This window comes from Uranotaenia lowii, chromosome 3 (assembly GCF_029784155.1).
Source record: "Uranotaenia lowii strain MFRU-FL chromosome 3, ASM2978415v1, whole genome shotgun sequence".
NCBI lineage: Eukaryota > Metazoa > Arthropoda > Insecta > Diptera > Culicidae > Uranotaenia > Uranotaenia lowii.
This window is the reverse complement of record NC_073693.1, coordinates 278,678,076-278,696,317: the sequence shown is the minus strand read 5'-3', so window position 1 is coordinate 278,696,317 and position 18,242 is coordinate 278,678,076. Positions and strand designations below refer to the sequence as shown.

Here is an 18,242-nt window from a genome sequence, read left to right as displayed (position 1 = left end):
TCGATCTGTGATTGCGTTTGGTACGGTACGGTAAGTGATAATAATTCTTAATTGCAATTAGCTAATTTTTGTTTTTCATTTTTCTGATAGCAATGGCACTGGATAAAAGCGCTATTCCGTTGGAACTGATGATGACCTATCGTTCTTTGGTGGGACTGTCCGAAAAAGATGTTCAACGGAACACCATTCACGGAACAACAGACAGGTAAAATATTTTTTATTGAAATAATACTTTTTTTTTATTAATGTATACTTTTCAATTTTTACAGGATTCCAAAAAGAAAGCTGCGTTGCAAGATGTCCAAAAATAAGTGATTTTTATACTTAAAAAGTGTAGTGTAAAGATGTGCAAAGATAGTGAAAATAAATTTAATTCACAAAAAAATTAGATTTTTTCACTCATCAGTAAAAATAACAAAAAACGGGATGAAAAAAACACCCTTAAATACTTTCATTCGGATATTAAAAACATTCCTCGTGGCTTTCATAAACAAACCGCGTTGAACTGACAAAAAATTCACGTAAAATGTAGTTGCGTCCCATGAAGCACAAATTCGTATAAGGACGCGTTCAAATATCGATTTCGTAGATTTCGTAACATCTACGTGAAAATCAATTGGATAAAAATTATGTAGTTTTTAACGTAGCCCCTACGTGCGGATTATTTTGGATGCACCGTCTCCAATTTTGTAAGTTCATTATGGATCGCACAAGTGCAAATTTACAAAAAAAAAAAAAAATACGATGATTGTATTGTCTCGAGGTAGATACAATTTTTTTTGTTGTAGAAATAAAATTCAGGGACAATAAATTCTTCAACCAAGTCTCAAAAACAGAACAAAACAATCTTTCAGTATTAATGATTCCTCGTTTATTTTTCTGGATTTCTTGTTTCTCAGATATGGCAAGTAGTTTCAACATCCGTTGCTGTGTTTTGTATGGTTTGTCTGTATGCGTGTAAGTATTTTTGTGGTTATGAATGGTATGTATCTATGCAGGTGTGATTATATGAAGATGTAGCGTCATTTTGTTGACCTTCAAATTAGTTTGGAATTCACTTAGAAGCTTGGTTTCGTCCTGTTGATTTGAGTACGGCTTAACACAAATCAAAATTTTGAAATTAAATATTTTTTCGGTTTTATTTATACCATCGGATGTAAGGGATTTTATCGTTTTTCTTTGTTTTGAGAAGGCAGGCTGGGATCATGAGATATCTAAGGGAGAGATTATTTTAAACTAATTTCTTTTTCATGTTCGCTTCTATAACTGTTTCACGATTCGATCATAAAGATTCAATACCTGTGTTCGAGTGAAGAGTTGAACAATCAACAATCGTTTTCACATTTCGATTTTGTTTTGGTTTTTTCTCGCTAAACACTTATTACAATATGTCTTATTGTGAGGAGTTTTTTTTTTGCACTATGTACGCTTAACTATACAAACACGTTTACCCCCACCCCCTACAATTTAGGGAATGGGATTTTAGTCGTTGCCTTCTTATAGATCACTCAAATCTACAACACTACTCCTAACGAAATTTTCTAGCTTCTACATAATAATATCCGGGGTCAAGTGGAGTGGAATAGTCACAACATACATTTTTGGGAGGAAGCCTAAGGAAAGAACGAAATTTACATGCCTCAAAATTATGTTTTTGATTCTTTCTACACTCTTAACGAAAAATCGAATTCCAGATGGTCGTAACTTTACCATATTTACATCTCCTATGTACAGATTAACATCGATGTTCATTTAACATGGCATTTTGCGTGTCATTTGGATGAATTGTCTTCAAACTAGTACCATTATTTCGCCTTATTTTTTTGCAATGATAATGAAAAAGAAATAAAGGTTTTAGAGAAGATGGTAACTGTAAGCAAAGTTTTATCGAGTATGGTTTTCGTCAAAACCAGATATTGTGAGCATTTTTATTGATTTATAGCTTATCGCTTTCCTAAGATGCGATCGATGTTTTACAATTTCTAACTTAAAACTTCTGCACGTTAACTTACCCTAAATAAAAGATTTAAACAATAAATAATCGAATAATTTGCCATCTGTTTCGCTCGGTCCATTTAAGCTTTAGAAGCTTCCCGAAAGCGCCATCACAGGTTTGTCTGTTTTTTAACCGTTTCACATTTTCGTTGAAAATAAAGATAACTTTAGCAGAAATTAATACACCTTGTTTTGTTTGCCTCCATCGTCGAGTTCAATAGTTACAGTTTAAATTCCATAGGAAATGAAAAACCTAATACGTATAGGAAGTGCTGAGTGGTTCCCGTTTTCTGCTTTTTTTTAAGCTTCGGGCGTTCTGGGCTCTCTCTGTATAGTCCTTTGATGTGCTGCATTTCAAATGCATTTAGTTCAGTTGCTGTTGCTGATGGGGAGCGATCCGGATTATACCTTTCGCCAATTGCTGCAAAAGAGAAAGATGACAGGAAAATATTTACCGTTAGTTCGACATATTAGTTTTTTGTTCTGATGTGATGTGTTGTTAATTAAGGGACACATTGTTCATGTTTTGAACATGAAAATTTGACGTCAATCAACTAGCAATCCTTTTTCAATTAGAAAGTTCTTTTTCACGTAAGAATTTTCGAAGCAATTTTTCTAAACCGTTCTCATAAGTAACTTAAGTCAAGTGTGTCATTGTTTTCGATTGGTTTTGTTATAGTTACTCGTCGAGTTCACAATAGGTTTTTATGTATAATAAATCTAATATAGATCGTTCATATCAACTCACCTAATTAAACAACTTCCGGTTGATATCGCAACCTCATAAACCGCCACAACGAAACCCCGCAGACTATCGCCAAAACCCCGGAGCTACTGTCAATCCATGATTTCGACCCCGATGCACTTTCGCTACCACTTCCATTTCGTCGATCATGACTGGGAGTAGATCTGAGCGTAACCATGATCTGAGTGGTATCCTGATAGTTCCGTTCATGGTGCAGGCTTCGATCACCCCCCGGTCGACCATGCTTCTCGTGATGCGCAAGTGTATCCTCCATTCCGGAAGATTCGGTAAGATCCTCGTCGTCGCTGTTGTTGTGTTCGTGATTCTGCCGTAGATGCTGTGAGTGAACTCCCATATGGGCATCCTCGATGCGACGTCGAATTTGCACACGCGTCAGACTGTTACACAGATCTTCGTTGCAGTAGCAGTAGTCGACCATGTTGGCACTCTTGCAGTCGTTGATGGCCAATGGTTCTCCGCACATTCGCAGTTCGACGTCGCCTGGGGAGGAAGAAAATAAATTTTCTACTTAAAGATTCAGAATTTTAAAAATGTATTGGATCATATGTTTAGGACTTTAAACACGCAAATGTGCAAACATTCATACTGAACTTATTTGAGTAACCGGCACGGCAAGTTTAAAGGCACGTCAAAAACCCTTGACCTGTTTTCAGGATCAAATCCCTCACTCAAATTAAACCAGTCTCATCGAGAAAGAAAAGCTTGTAAGAATCAAACAATTCAATTATATACACACCCAAAATTCAGCATTTCCTATAATCATAAAAAATCTCTGATTGTCTTCAATGAGTAAAGTTGAGCATTAGAGTTGTGACCAGTAAATTCAACGTTTTACCCGTGTAATTCTTCGACTTAAGTACAAATTCGAGTTTATGAAAGACGAGTTTGCTGCAGTGTCTTGCAGTGTTCGGCATCGCTAACTGAAAAATTAGCGCCGCTAATTAAATCGCTAACTCAAACAAAGTTAGCGATCGCTAATTAAATACGATAAATGTGCCAAAAAAGTTATCGCTATAAGCTTAAAGCGCTAATCGCTAATCGCTAACTGTTTACCAACATGAAGGCCGGAAAAAATATCAAATTTTTCTTTAGTCAGGCACTTCCCCCTTTCGGTTTTTCCCCAAGGGGGAATTAATGAAGTTTCAAGTATTTAATTTAAAATTAGATAAATTGATCATATTTTCTAATTTTATGAACAAAACCAAAACTGCCAAAGATAGGAGTTTTAACGAGTCTCTGTGTTCTATAAATAAAAACAAACGATTTTCGAACAATTAAAAAAAGAGCAAAAGAACAGAATGTGGAAAATGGGAGCTATATCTTTCTTTTTTTAAATTTAAATTTTGGTTAAAAATGCACTCGATTTATCGGTTTTGTGCAAAGTAGATTGTATGCATTTTTGTTGCAAATATTATTTTGTGTTATTCATTTGCTTTGTTTTGGCATTATTTTACAGAATCCTCATTTAAAATCTTTAACCTGTTTTCCTCTTTTTCAAATTTGCAGAAGCATTGTCAAACGTGAACATTTATACAATTTCTATTTGAACTTAGAACGAAGGCGGTGAAAAATACGACGAAAATGGCATAATCATGGCAAAAATATGACAAATGTTTACGACATTGAATAAAATATGACAAATATAACAAAACTATGACAAGCGTGGTAAAAATATGACAATAAATTGACAAAATCATGACTTGAATATGTGAAACAAATTTTTATATTTGAAAATTTGAAATCAAAAGAACAAAAATCTTACTATGTCGTCAAACTATGTAAAAATGAGACAAAGTGATTAAATATTACGAATGTGGTATCTTTCAGGTTGTTGTCATTTTTTACCACATTATTTATTTTATTGTCAATTTTATCATAATAATAATAATAATAAGATTTATGTCATAATGTTGTTATATTTTCATCACATAAGTCATATTTTTCAAATTTTAGTCGTTTTATAGGTAAATTTATGTCATACTAGCTGACCCGGTGTGCTTTGCTACACCTTCCAAAATTTATTGAAATTTGTGGTTCCTAGTTATTCAACTATTCATTTTTTTGCACAAAATTTTAAATTCAATTAAAAAATTATTTAAATATTTCATCGAAATAAAATTACAACTTTTTTATTTTAAAAACTTAATAATTTTTATTTTTAATCCGTGTTTTAATCCTTTTTATGACTCTGGATCTCTTTGCTTCATAAGTTTATAACTTATACCAAAATATTTTGTTTATATATGGATCTTCGCTGTCCCTTTTTTAATATGGAGTGGGTTTCAAGCTTTCATAGAACATTTTATGAATCAAAATAACGTCAAGGGACATTTATTTCACCCATTCGTTCTCGAATTAAATTGTGAGAGGGACCCTTTTACCCATCCCTATATCCCTAATGGAAAGAAGGGGGGTCTCATAACATCAGAAAAACACTTATTGTATACAAATACGATCCCATATCATATATGTCTTCCTTCGCTATAAATTCGCGAGCTATTCAAAAACTGGATGACCCTCTCTCCATTTTATATAAGATATGTACAGACCCCCGTTCGATTTTGGCAACACGCTCGTATATTTTGTGTTGCCAAAATCGAATGTTGCCAAAATCGAACGGTTTTTTTTTACTCAACTTTTTTTTCGGTTATTTTTACAAAATACCTATTATTATTATCAAAAACGATAGTTTTAGTCAATTTCCGACCATTTGAAGTCATTTCTAATTTTTTTCATTATGTTTTTGATGCATTTTGCACTTTTCTTATTTTGTTTATAATGTTTGTTTTCATTTGTTATATTTGCTGTTTTTGTCATTCTTCATTTTTTTTTTTAGTTGTTTTTTTATCATTTCCAGTATTTTTTTTGATTTTGTTTTTTAACTTTTTGAATTTTTCATCTTTTTGTCATATTTGAGTACTTTATAGTTTGTTTTGAAAACTTTTGTTTTTATTGTTGCATTCAATCACCATTTTAGAACATAAAAACGTATTTATGGTGTTTGTCTAAATTAACTTGATCCTGTTATAACGAAAACTAAGAAGTAATGTTGTTTCTAAAAACCGTTCGATTTTGGCACATGTGCCAAAATCGGATGTTGCCAAAATCGAATGTTGCCAAAATCAAATGTTGCCAAAAACGAACGGGGTCTGTATATGATAAGGGGGCCTAAAACCATCGAAGAAACATTGCCCGTACACAAATATGCTCCCATTTAAATTTGGTTCCATTTTATCGATTAATTATCGAAATATTAAAAAAATGTATAAGTGACCCTCCCCCACTTTTTATCGTTCCACTTAATGGAGGGATGAGTGTCAAACCACCGGAAAAACATTTCTTGTTCTTCGATACCTTCTAATGCCAAACTTGGTTTCGTTTGCTTTATTAGTTGTCAAGTTATGCTATAAAATTTTTATCAGAGCCCCTCTTCCAACCTATCTTCTACCTGGAAGGTGGGGATAAAGATCAAACATTCCGTGTATTTAAATACACTCCTATGCTAAATTCTGTTCCATTTGCTCGATTGTATGATTGTTCCCAAGTCATATTCGGTTCCATTTGTTAGATAAGTTAGATGCAAAACAATCGTATGTGTACTCCCGTCTTCCCTAACTGTATCCCCAATTGAAGGAGAAAGAAGTCTCAAAAGAAGAAATAACCATTTTACGTATCCAAATGCTTTCCCATGCCAAATTTGTTTTCATTTGCTCGATTAGTTCTCAAGCTATGTGAAAAAATTTAAAGGACCCCCCCTCCCCCTTCTATTTCCAATCACCCCACTGGAAGGAGGCAGTAGTACCAAATATTCACAGAAACATTCCTTCTGTTCAAATTCCCTCCCAAACCAAATTTCGTTCCATTTGCTGGGAAAGTTCCCGTGTGATGAAACAAATTGTATGGGAGCACCCTCCACTCTTGAGATTTTCAGACTGTAAGAACGAAGAGTTCTCAAACTACTATACACACATTTCTCGTAATCAAATACCATCCCACGCCAAATTTGGTTCCATTTACTTGATTAGTTTTCCAGTTATACTGAAAATTGTAAAGGAGCTTCCTCCCCACTTTCTTTTTCCTCAATGGAAAGAAGGAGGGGTACCAAATATTCATAGAACTATTTATCGTACCCCAGCACCCTTCCAAGTCAAATTTGGTTTCATTTGCTCAAATAGTTTTCAAGTTATCCAATAAAAAAGGTATGAAAGCCCCCCCCCCTTATTCCTGTATCTCCACTGGAAGGAGGGAGGGGTCTGAAATAATTATTGAACCATTTCTCGTATTCCACTACCCTCCCATGCCAAATTTGGTTCTATTAGCTTGATTAGTTCTCCCGTTCTGTACAAAATTGTAAGGTAGGCCCCCTCCCCCCTTTCTATCTCCTCAATCGAAGGAGGGAGGGGTTCCAAATATTTTTAGAAATATTCCTCGCACCCAAGTTCCCACCTATGCCAAGTTTGGTTTGATTTGCTTGATCAATTCTCGAGTTATGACGACTTATTACTATTAAATGAAAGACCCCCTCCCCCCTTCCAGGAATAGGGAGGGGTCCCAAACTATTATAGGAACCTTTTCAGGCCTCTAATACCCTCATCTGCCAATTTTCACGCAAATCGGTTCAGTAGTTTTCGAGTCTATAGGGAACAGACAGACAGACAGACAGACAGACAGACAGACAGACAGACAGAAATTCATTTTTATATATATAGATTTTGTCATAATTCTGTAATTTTGTTGTCATGTTTAGTCATTGTATTGTAAAAATTTTGCTTTATTTATGTGTTATATTTCATATTTTTATCACACTTGTCAAATTTTTGTCTGGTTTGTCGGATATTTGTCTTATTTTTGTTATGTTTTGTCAGTTTTTTGTCATATTTATGACATAATATTTTCTTAATTTTTGGATTGTTGTCATTATATTGTCAAATTGTAGTCAAATTTGTCACATTTTGCTCATATTATTGTTATAATTTTATCATGTTTTCAACATATTTATCACTTTTTGTCATGATTTTGTCAGTTTTTGACCACATTTGTCAAGTTTTTGAGATTTTCGTCATATATTTACTTCAGTTGTCATATTTTTGTCATTTTTAATTATCATAAATTCAATCCTCAAGAAATTTATATTATTTATTATTATTTATTGTACATCAACAGATCACATATTGGTCCTGCGGGGCTTGCAGCGTGTTGATGTCGATTAAGCGACAGCGGCTCTCGTAGCTGGGAAGTCGGAACGGGTCTTGCCAGCTCAGGTGTCGAAGGGCGAATCTCATAAAACGCCGTTGGATAGCCTCAATACGCTCGGAGCCGTTTTGGTAATAAGGGCACCAGATAGCAGAGGGCGTATTCAAGGATCGAACGAACCAAACTGCAATAACGACTCTTCAAACAGTAAATATCTTTGAAGTCTTTCGCCATGCGGAACAGTAGACCTAGGCTTCTAGAAGCTTTATTCGACGATGTAATTGGTGTCAATCTTGAAATCCATCCGTTTATCAAGAATGACACCAAGATCTTCATGTGCTCAACTCGAGAAATAGCCTCGTCGCCGAAAAAATACACAGCATTTGATGGAAGCCGCTTACGGAAAAAGAAATTGCTGCGCATTTACTACGATTCAAGGGCAGACAATTGACATCGCACCAGGAGGCGAAGAGGTGGAACTGGTCCTGCAGGAACTTTGCATCGTCAGGGCCAGAGATGGGGATAAAACAACTTCAGGTCGTCTGCGTAAGCTAATTTTGGTCCATCGAGGAGCAGCAGCACGTCGTTGCAATAAATCAAGAATAGTATTGGTCCTAAATGGCTCCCTTGAGGCACTTCAGAGGTGGCGAAAAACTGGTTAGAGAAGGATTCCTGCCGTTCGGACAATAAGTTTCCGACCTACCAGGTAGCTGCGAAACCATTTCAGTAGAGACCCACAAAAACCAATGCGATCGAGTTTGGCGATAGCAATTTCATGGTTCACTTTGTCGAAAGCGGCTGACAGGTCGGTGTAGATGGCGTCTGTTTGGAATCCTGAAGCAAAACTGTCTTGCACCTTAGACGATCTATCCTCCTGTCCCCCCTTTGAATAATCGTATCGTCTTAGCGATTTTCAGGTCGCGTTTTCTTTTCGAACCCCAATTCAACATTTGCAAAAATGGCAAAAACAAAAGCTTGCTGAAATTATCAGCAATTTTCGCTGACACTGATTGAATGCTTAAGCTGCAGTCACTGATCGATAAATTGAGTGACAGAAATGCCTAAGCGAAAAACGCTTTCGTGGCAGCCGAGTGAAAAAAGTTAGTTCGGGTTTACGAGTGAGCTTTCTTCTGACTGATAGACATACTCACACAGCTTTCTGTACGCACGAGGATGACCGAGCTGATCAGAAGCTTTTATATTTGTTGACTTTTCTATTCCGTTTATTTCAGTTAAAGCTTTTTACACTGATAGAAACTCACAGTCAATATCATTCGTGCTTTCCGAAAAATTGCAGCACTGCTTGAGAGCATAGGAGGCAGCAGATCGTGGGCCTAGAGGATAGCATCCTTGTCTTCTAAGCCAACGATCATGAGATCAAATCCCGGTCGTGACATAACCTGGCACACATAGTATGATGAAGGTTGGCGGTTTTAGCATTAGTGAAATGCTAGCCGTGTATACCTTGGAATTGTACGCCAATGATGCAGCACATGCATGTGGATGGATCTTTTTGAGGGAATTTAGATTGCACTTGAAGATCCTACCTAGATATGTGTGTGCTCGTAGTGCTACCGGTAAACAACTGCAACTTCAACCAATAATGCAGGGGTGCCAAGTAGCATAGCCAAGGACTAAAAAAATCGTATTCACATCGGAGCACCCAAGAAACAAAACCGCGCGTAGTTCACAAAAGTTCTGACCACAGTAGGTTCGCGACTCAGCAAACACGTGATTGTAGGGGATTTTTTTCAAGGGGAATCCGATCGCCAGAAAATCGTGAGCGAGCCGTGGCAGAAAACCTCGCGAACCTCGCGATTCTGGTTCGTGAACCAAATTGGAAAACGCATTGCACACTTGATGGTCGTGTTTTCCGTTTCGTTATTTTGTCTCCATATGGTTGTTGATTGCGCCAAATGCAACGCGTGGACAGATGAAATAAATCGATTTTTCAAAGTTTTCATAACAATTACTTGAAAATAATTTCCAATGTTGCAAATTCAAACGATGTATATAATTTGTGAATTGAAGTTTGTCCTTTCTGATGTCAAACAACGTCAAATTTGGCAAATTTGTATATAGAGTTTCGAAAGGATGCGATCTGGCCCAGTAACAGATAGAAAAAATATTGATTTAATTATTCGAAGGATAAAAAGTTCCTCCCACTCCTAAAAAGATGTATCTATGGGGTGGAGGTAGGATCCAAAAAAAAAAAAAAAAACTACAAGTCCAATCTAGAAATGTGCTTCTTCGGCATTTTAATTGTATCCCCTTTGTTATTTTCAAGTTTCTTCTATGCAAAGAGTGAGAAAATATAAATTTTAATAGCGAAATTCGTATAAGCGGATTCAGAAATGTTAAAATAAAATCTGAAAAATAAACTCCGTACTTACTAACAGTTCGAAACATAGAGTGATGAACCCATAAAAAGAATTTTGGTAGTTTTGAATCATAAATAATGAATAATTAATTTGGAGTTATTCATTTTAAAGTTGCGTTGTGAATTTTGATGATCGAAAAATAATCTTCAGATTATAAGTACATGAAAATTACGAAAAAATGGTAGATAAAAAAATTAGTTCAAGAAGATCAATCGAAGGAAATTCAGGTAATAAACGATGATTTCAAATCCAGTAGTAGGATCAAAATCGGATTCGGAGTTAATGTTAGAGATTATTATAATTTAAAAATAACAATGCAAATTTGTAATTGATTTTCCGACGTATCATTAATTCTATCGATTTTTATCATTGATTGAGTATCATACTCATTTTTTTATTTAAAAAGATTTGAATTGAGAATAACATGAATTTATTGTAGTATTTAAAAACTACCGTCCCGTTATTGTGGTCAAAGTCCGGGTGTGGTAATTCGGGTTTTTTCTCTTCTTGGAAAATTGTTTCGTCTTCTTATAAGTTAAAAAGAATTCAATTCTCTGCAAAAGTCGTTGGACAAAATAATCATTGATACGTTTGCATATGTTTTCTTATTGAAACTTTACATATGGAATCATGGTTGTCTTTTCCAAATTTAACCTTCCAAAGTCGTTCGGGTCAATATTCTCTTAATTCAAATTGTAGTTTTTTTCGTTAACTTTATTATTATTTTCGTAGAACATAGTTGGTTTCTCAAAAAAAGTTTTTCAGTATATTGTAATGAAACTCACATCTTTTTTGACATTTTTCAAACTTCCCCTCATGTCGGTTAATTTACGGGATTTTGTTAGCGTGATTTCTCTAAAATTTGAACTCAAATTGGTCACTTTTTATAATATACCTAGAGATTCATTAGAATCTCCTCTTTCGATGGACATACTTTTTGTGTGGTGTTTTGAAAATTTGTAGCAACGTTTTTCGAATTTACTGAAACCTGCCAGATTTCATCCAGTTTGGCCCCCATTTTCAGCAGGTTGGTGTACAAATCTCGAACCCCTCACGTAGCTGCGGGAGAAACAAATCCTTTTGTCGCTCACCAAATCCACCACCCAACTCAGCAGCAGGAGGAACTGCTGAAATCTAAAATCTGAATCTGAAATCTGAATCTGAAATCTGAATCTGAAATCTGAATCTGAAATCTGAATCTGAAATCTGAATCTGAAATCTGAATCTGAAATCTGAATCTGAAATCTGAATCTGAAATCTGAATCTGAAATCTGAATCTGAAATCTGAATCTGAAATCTGAATCTGAAATCTGAATCTGAAATCTGAATCTGAAATCTGAATCTGAAATCTGAAATCTGAATCTGAAATCTGAATCTGAAATCTGAATCTGAAATCTGAATCTGAAATCTGAATCTGAAATCTGAATCTGAAATCTGAATCTGAAATCTGAATCTGAAATCTGAATCTGAAATCTGAATCTGAAATCTGAATCTGAAATCTGAATCTGAAATCTGAATCTGAAATCTGAATCTGAAATCTGAATCTGAAATCTGAAATCTGAAATCTGAAATCTGAAATCTGAATCTGAAATCTGAATCTGAAATCTGAATCTGAAATCTGAATCTGAATCTGAAATCTGAATCTGAAATCTGAATCTGAAATCTGGAATCTGAAATCTGAATCTGAAATCTGAATCTGAAATCTGAATCTGAAATCTGAAATCTGAAATCTTAAATTTGAGATTTTTGAGGAACCAACTATGTTCTACGAAAATAATAATAAAGTTAACGAAAAAAAAACTACTATTTGAATTTAGAGAATCGGTTCCATTGGTAAACGAGATACAGCAATGCAAAGCTTAAATTGGATGACTTTTTTGAAGTAAGAATTTTTTCTACCGGAAGTTCCGGTATAGTGGCCAAAACTTCCTTTGGGACAGCAAAAATTTATACATCCATGGATAGATTTATTCTTGACAATTCCAAATATTATAAAATCAGCGCAATATTCGAAACCTGTCAGAAGTTATAAGCATTCTAAAAAGAGCTCTTTTTCGGGACTTTTTTCATTCGGAATCAGATACTGATGATCGAGTAAAATATTTCGACTTATTTTTTCGATATTGAGACACTAGAATAAATTATTAAAATTCATCGAAATCGGTCAATATATGCGGCCAGGAGAACGTACGTAAACTACAGGTCAAATTTATCTAAAATTGATTTGCACGGAAATTTTACAAACAGCTTTGGAAGGTTAACCTTATGTTAACAGTTATGGAATTTTACACTCAACCTCTACTACAGAAATGTAGTGATTTGGATGAAATTGTGAGGCTCTAAGATTTGATTTGATTATTTATTCCTTAAACGGTTGTTAAAGATCATTAGGGTCTTTTTGTGTCCATTCTAATCCATTATTTTGTCAAAAAGTTTTGTTCAATTGAATTGACCACCCAGGAGTTGACATGGCAGAATGAATTTGATTTAATATTTAAAGTTTCGTTAATCTTAAAACGATGTAAGTTATCAAAAAAAAAAATTTTTTTTAATAAACTTAAAAATAAAACAGAAATATTCCATACAATAATTGAAAGAACAGTGGAAAATGAAGAACTTTCTGCTGCTGCTTGAAGCACAAATTATTACCCGTACGCTTACCTAAAGAGAAGCACAGCCTGCCTACGGAAGAAAATCGAATAACCACGCGTTCCCTCCCCAAAAAAGTTCATGAACGTTTTCGCTAAATGGTTCGTGAGCCAAAATCGCGGGGAAAAAATTTCATGTAGGGTGAGTGTTTCTACTTTGGACCTAGAGCCTACTTTAGTCCTAAAACGCCAAAAATTGTGAATAATTCATTTAGCTAGCAAAGGATAAAGATATTGCTATGCACACAATGAACTCTTATTCTTCCTGAATCCTATCATACCGCTTTTTACCATAAAAAGTCCTTCTAATAAAATTTTCAATGTTTTTAAAAATGTACCTACTAATCAGTGATAAATCAGACATATCAATTAGTGGGGCGCGTTTTGAGAAATGAGAGTGAATAAGGAAAAATTTCGTTTTTTTACTGCCCAAGCCAAAGTTTTAAGGAAAACTAATTTCAATGAGAAGAATATGAATGATACTACCTATTTCTCCTAAAATAAATGAAAACTAATGGAAAATACGGAAAATTTGTAAGGGGTCCAAAAATAGGAGACTTTTGACTTTGATGTTCCATTTTTAGACCTAACATCACCAAAACTTTAGTTCAACATCATCAAATCAACAAATATGCGAATTTTTAATTGGGGCATAATTCAGAACCAATATTGAACATTCATTGCTTTTTTGTCAGCTTTACACAAATAAACTACAAGAAAGTGATCACAAAAAAGTGTCAGCTCTTGTTCTGCTGATAGAGCTGACGGGCAGTAAAAGTGTTTGAAATATTGATAAACGAAACATAATTGTTTTTATCATTAAAAAGCTGTAATACTTTTTTACGATAATATAATAAATTTGTTTATTTCTTTTCGAAAAATCATTCTTTCTACAAGAATTTTAGCTATAGGTCCAATGAAAGGTACCAGTTTACTACCAAAATGGGAACAGTAGGTTCAAAGATGGAAATGTTGATCATCCATATAATTGCAAATCTTTCAATAACGGTGAAACCTACATTGAAAAATCTTATTGAAACTTGACGATAGGAATATGAACTGTAGATAAATTTCTTAAAAGATATAAAACTCCCGTCCATTTATGAGAAAAACATGATTATTTAAAAACCACCGCTTAAAGGGTCCAAAGTAGGGCAACTAACCCTATGTTACGATTTCCACGAGCGAAACAGGATTCAAAATCCAAAAGAATCGTCTGTTGGTTGGACTGCTTCGCTCGTGTTTCCTATGGTTCGCGAACCTAAGGGATTTTTTTTCACAGCCTGCTCGCGCTTTGGCGAACCTTTACGGGTAAAAATCGTAGACGAGCGGGAATCGCCACTCGTGTACACGATTTTATTAGTCCTTGAGCATAGCAAAGTAAAAATAATAACGCGGGGTAATCCTGAATCCTGAAAAATCAGGCACATTGGCATCGCTGCGCAGAACTGTACGTCCGTCTTTCTGATGTTTCCTTTGATTCCGAGTTGAACCTACCGATGGCATCATTGCAGTTTGAGTTTAACGAAATAAAATCGATTTGCAAATATGGAAAAGTGCGAGTATGTAAACTCACAATTTTAATATGTCTGTTGTTGAGGTAGCTCTGCACTTCCATTGACATTTCATGCATTTTTTTTTCAAGCATGAATATCAATAGACTCTCTGGAGCCTATACTTAAGTGTCATGAAGTTTCTGGTTAGGTGCAGAAAATTACCACCAGTATGTCAACTGTTAGTATCTTTTGAGAAATGTAAAGAAATGTGTTCAAAATCTTAATATGTATTTGCTACAGTAGAAAAGTTTTATAAAACTCTGATCAAGCTCTCTTTAGCATTTCGATAGAATGACATCAACATCCGCTCAACCCAACATTTGGCCATCCATTTGTATTTCGAAATCAAAACCAATTCTCGCTTCATAGCACTTAGAAAAATAAATTTCATGATGCAGAAAGCGGAAAATCGGTGGCATTTACAGAAAAAAAACTTCAAGCCCTCCGCGCCAGCCGTTTCACGGGGAAAGCTAACGACCAGCGTTCAATTATCGGGAGTGGTCCTGGGACCAAGCGAAAGCACTCTGGGGCGGTGGATGAATGGAATTCAAGAGATTCCTGCCCTAGTCCTTGTCCATTTCTGTCCGCCGGGGGATCGAGAGAAGTTGACTCTTGTTGCGCCACTTATTTTTCTCCGTCAACTCCGGTTGTTGACGATTCCGGTTGGATGATGGTCCGATTGCGACTCTGGGGCCGTTTCCGGTAAAGTGCGAGTGCTCTCTCAGCCCTCGATCCCATCTCGTTATTGTCATTACGCACAGCAGAGTGCACATTTGGGAGGGGTTTTTAATCTGGACCGGGAGTAGAAAATAATCCGAGCACACCGCAAACGGTTTCAGGAGAGCTGAACCCTTTCACCGGCTGACGTTTTACGGCGGCCGGAGGGTTTGATTTTAATGATATTTATTTTGAAGGAATTATTGACGGAGCAGTTCACCGGAAATGGGGCGCCATCTCCTACCTGAGTTAACCCTATTAAAGGATTCATTATGGTTTTGATTAGAGTTTTGGGCGGTGGCCATGGAACGATATTGTTTTGTTTTATTGTGTGCAAGTATGCAGAATTTTCTCCTTCAGTGGAAAGGTCCATGTTGATGGGAATGTTTTAAGGATTAAATAAAATAAATGAATGAATGATAAATGAACAAAGACTCATGCATTCTATCGGTGCTATTGGTTAATCATGTTATGATAAGTATTTTAAAGTTGTCGTACTTATAAAGAAACACATGGTCATTCGAACGCACCAAATTCAGACACGAGGAAGACTGAGAAGCTAATCCGATTACTTATTTTGTATGTAGGTACCTGAATCGAAATAATAAGTACACTTTTCCGATTCCGGACTGTTACTTCTGTTTTTTTATGGAATAAAGTGACAAATCATAACGAAGAGATGAAAACATCAAACCAGAGCATTTCCTGTGCTTTGAAAGGACTGATTGATATGGTTTTTTTAATGCTTCAAACATACAGTTGAATGACCGATTGTAAAATTTAATCTCTTAAAAGTAAGTAGTTGGGTTGAGATGGGAAATCAGGTATGATATGCATATTAAAATAAAATGAACGCACGTAGCGATTCTGTGATAACACCAGCTACCTTTTTCAATGAACATCTTCAATGATTGAAATATTACCCCTCAATGTGAAAAGAACGATGACAAGCGGTTTGCATTGTAACAGCACATTACAATTAGCGTCATCGTCATAAACTGTATACGAGAAGCCATCAATGGCTAGTTGGTTCTGGTTTGCAAGCGTTTATAACAGCATCTTCAATCCAAACGTCAGTCATTATGGACGGTACACAGATCTTAAATTTCTTGAATTGCTGCTGCAATCCTGTTAAGGCGCCGACTCAGGTGATGGTTCAAAGAGTGGCGCTATTAAAAGTGAGGTTTTATTTACGCTTATAGCCTCGGTCATTTGACTGCAGCGCATAGTCTGTGGAGTTCAGTATTCTGTCGGAAAAGGTCGATGATCACGAATATCTTAGATAAATATCTTGCGAATCATTGTTGCTGATTACAGAGAAACGATTAAAATGAATCTTGATTTTTTTTTCAAATAATTTGCTTTCAATAAATTGTCTGGTTTATCTTTTTTTCCTTTTTTAAAAGATATTGTCTGGGGATGATTAAATTAAACCAACCGGTTTAAAATCCCAAAATAAAGAAATGAAAAAGATATTCTATCATTTGAAATTGAGGATAGGCTGCTGTTATGAACTTCAACTAAGCCTATTTAAAATTAGCTTTATTGTTCTAAGGTTATAAGATTAATCATTGTGTATTGCAAATATTGGTTTGCGCAGATGTGTGTCATTTAGGGTGGTCCAAAAAAGGTTTTTTTTTTTAAATTTAAAACATGGAAGCTGAAACTGTTCTTTGTCCTTCCAAAAGGCACCATTGCAAAATTCACCTCATTTGGTAATAACTACCCCCAGAAATCAGAATCTACTTCAACAATGAGCTTCCTTGGAGGTGGAATTATCGCTATAAGATTCTATGCCGGACCGGCATTAATAAGCTTTCTTATAACTGGCATTGGCCTCCCAGCGCAACCGCATTGTATATGCCTGAAAAAAAAAAACAAATAAACCAAATCCTATCACAAGACAATGCAGGATGCAAACAATCAGCCAGCAAGGATATTGTCGAATGATGTACGGAGCGCTGTGTGCGTCTGCAAACCGGCATTAGAAAAAAAAAAAAACATTTTTTGTTTCCAACCGACGCACACAGGAGTATTTCACCCAGAACCCTGGCCAAAATTTCAAAAAATGAACTATTTGGGTAAGTGAGCCTAATTTCGCTATATTATGTCGGAGGTTTTTAGATTTTATATTATAACGCCGAATCTTTATTACTTAGATACACAATTTTTTGGTCACTAAGTTCCAAATTTTTTTCTGAACTCTGTTATGGTTTGAAATAATCATTTCAAGCCTTAATTTACGAAAAATATCATGTTTTATAAAGTGTGCCGATGTTCCTAATTTGGCACCAATAGTTCCTAATGATAACATATGGGTGTTCCTAATGTTAACATATGAGGAAACATGTATCAGCGTACCCAATATTACACTTTTTGTTCCTGATTTTGAATATCGATCTGTTTTTTAATACTCTAATGAGATAAATCTCAAAACTCACCTTTTTATAAATTTTCCAACGTTTTTGGAATATGAATAGAGTAATAAGGACTATTTAAATCGTACACAATATTCCTTTACGCTAGTTTTGAAGAAAGTAGTGGATGTTGAGCTTATTAAAATTCAAACTTTTACTTTTCTAATGGATACATTTATTATATTTCAAAAAGTAGAAAATTCATTGTAATGGATACAAATAAGTACAGTCAAACAGAGCATCATGCATCAGTATGGTTCGATGCAACATTTTTGTACCACAACACTTACTTAACTTTTATTTTAATATAATGTAATAAAATATCATTAAATGAGATAACAAAACGATGATGCCATTGTTTTGAAGCTTTTGATACACATAGAAAATTTGATAAAGAAATCGAAATTTTTTACATTTTTGCCGTAAAAAACATTACACAATGTGACGGATTGGCTTAATGATATTACCTACAAACTTTATATTGGTTTTATTGTTGGTGTTTGAATATTTTTCGGACAATTATTTAATTTTTTAAAATTAATATTTTTAAAATTCCGTCACCATTATTT

General features: G+C 35.0%; 1 protein-coding gene across 1 annotated transcript in view; it reads right to left on the bottom strand.

Annotated features, from left to right (window-relative positions):
* Window positions 1-870: 870 nt before the first annotated feature.
* Window positions 871-18,242, bottom strand: part of LOC129753477 (uncharacterized) — a 36,599-nt gene continuing 19,227 nt past the window's right edge. Inside the window, exons 3-4 of the mRNA XM_055749295.1 lie at window positions 2,744-3,241; window positions 871-2,416 (exon numbers count right to left, since the gene is read on the bottom strand). Of these exons, the coding sequence (XP_055605270.1) occupies window positions 2,748-3,241 (494 nt within the window). The 3' untranslated portion in view covers window positions 871-2,416; window positions 2,744-2,747. The remainder of the gene's footprint in view (window positions 2,417-2,743; window positions 3,242-18,242) is intronic.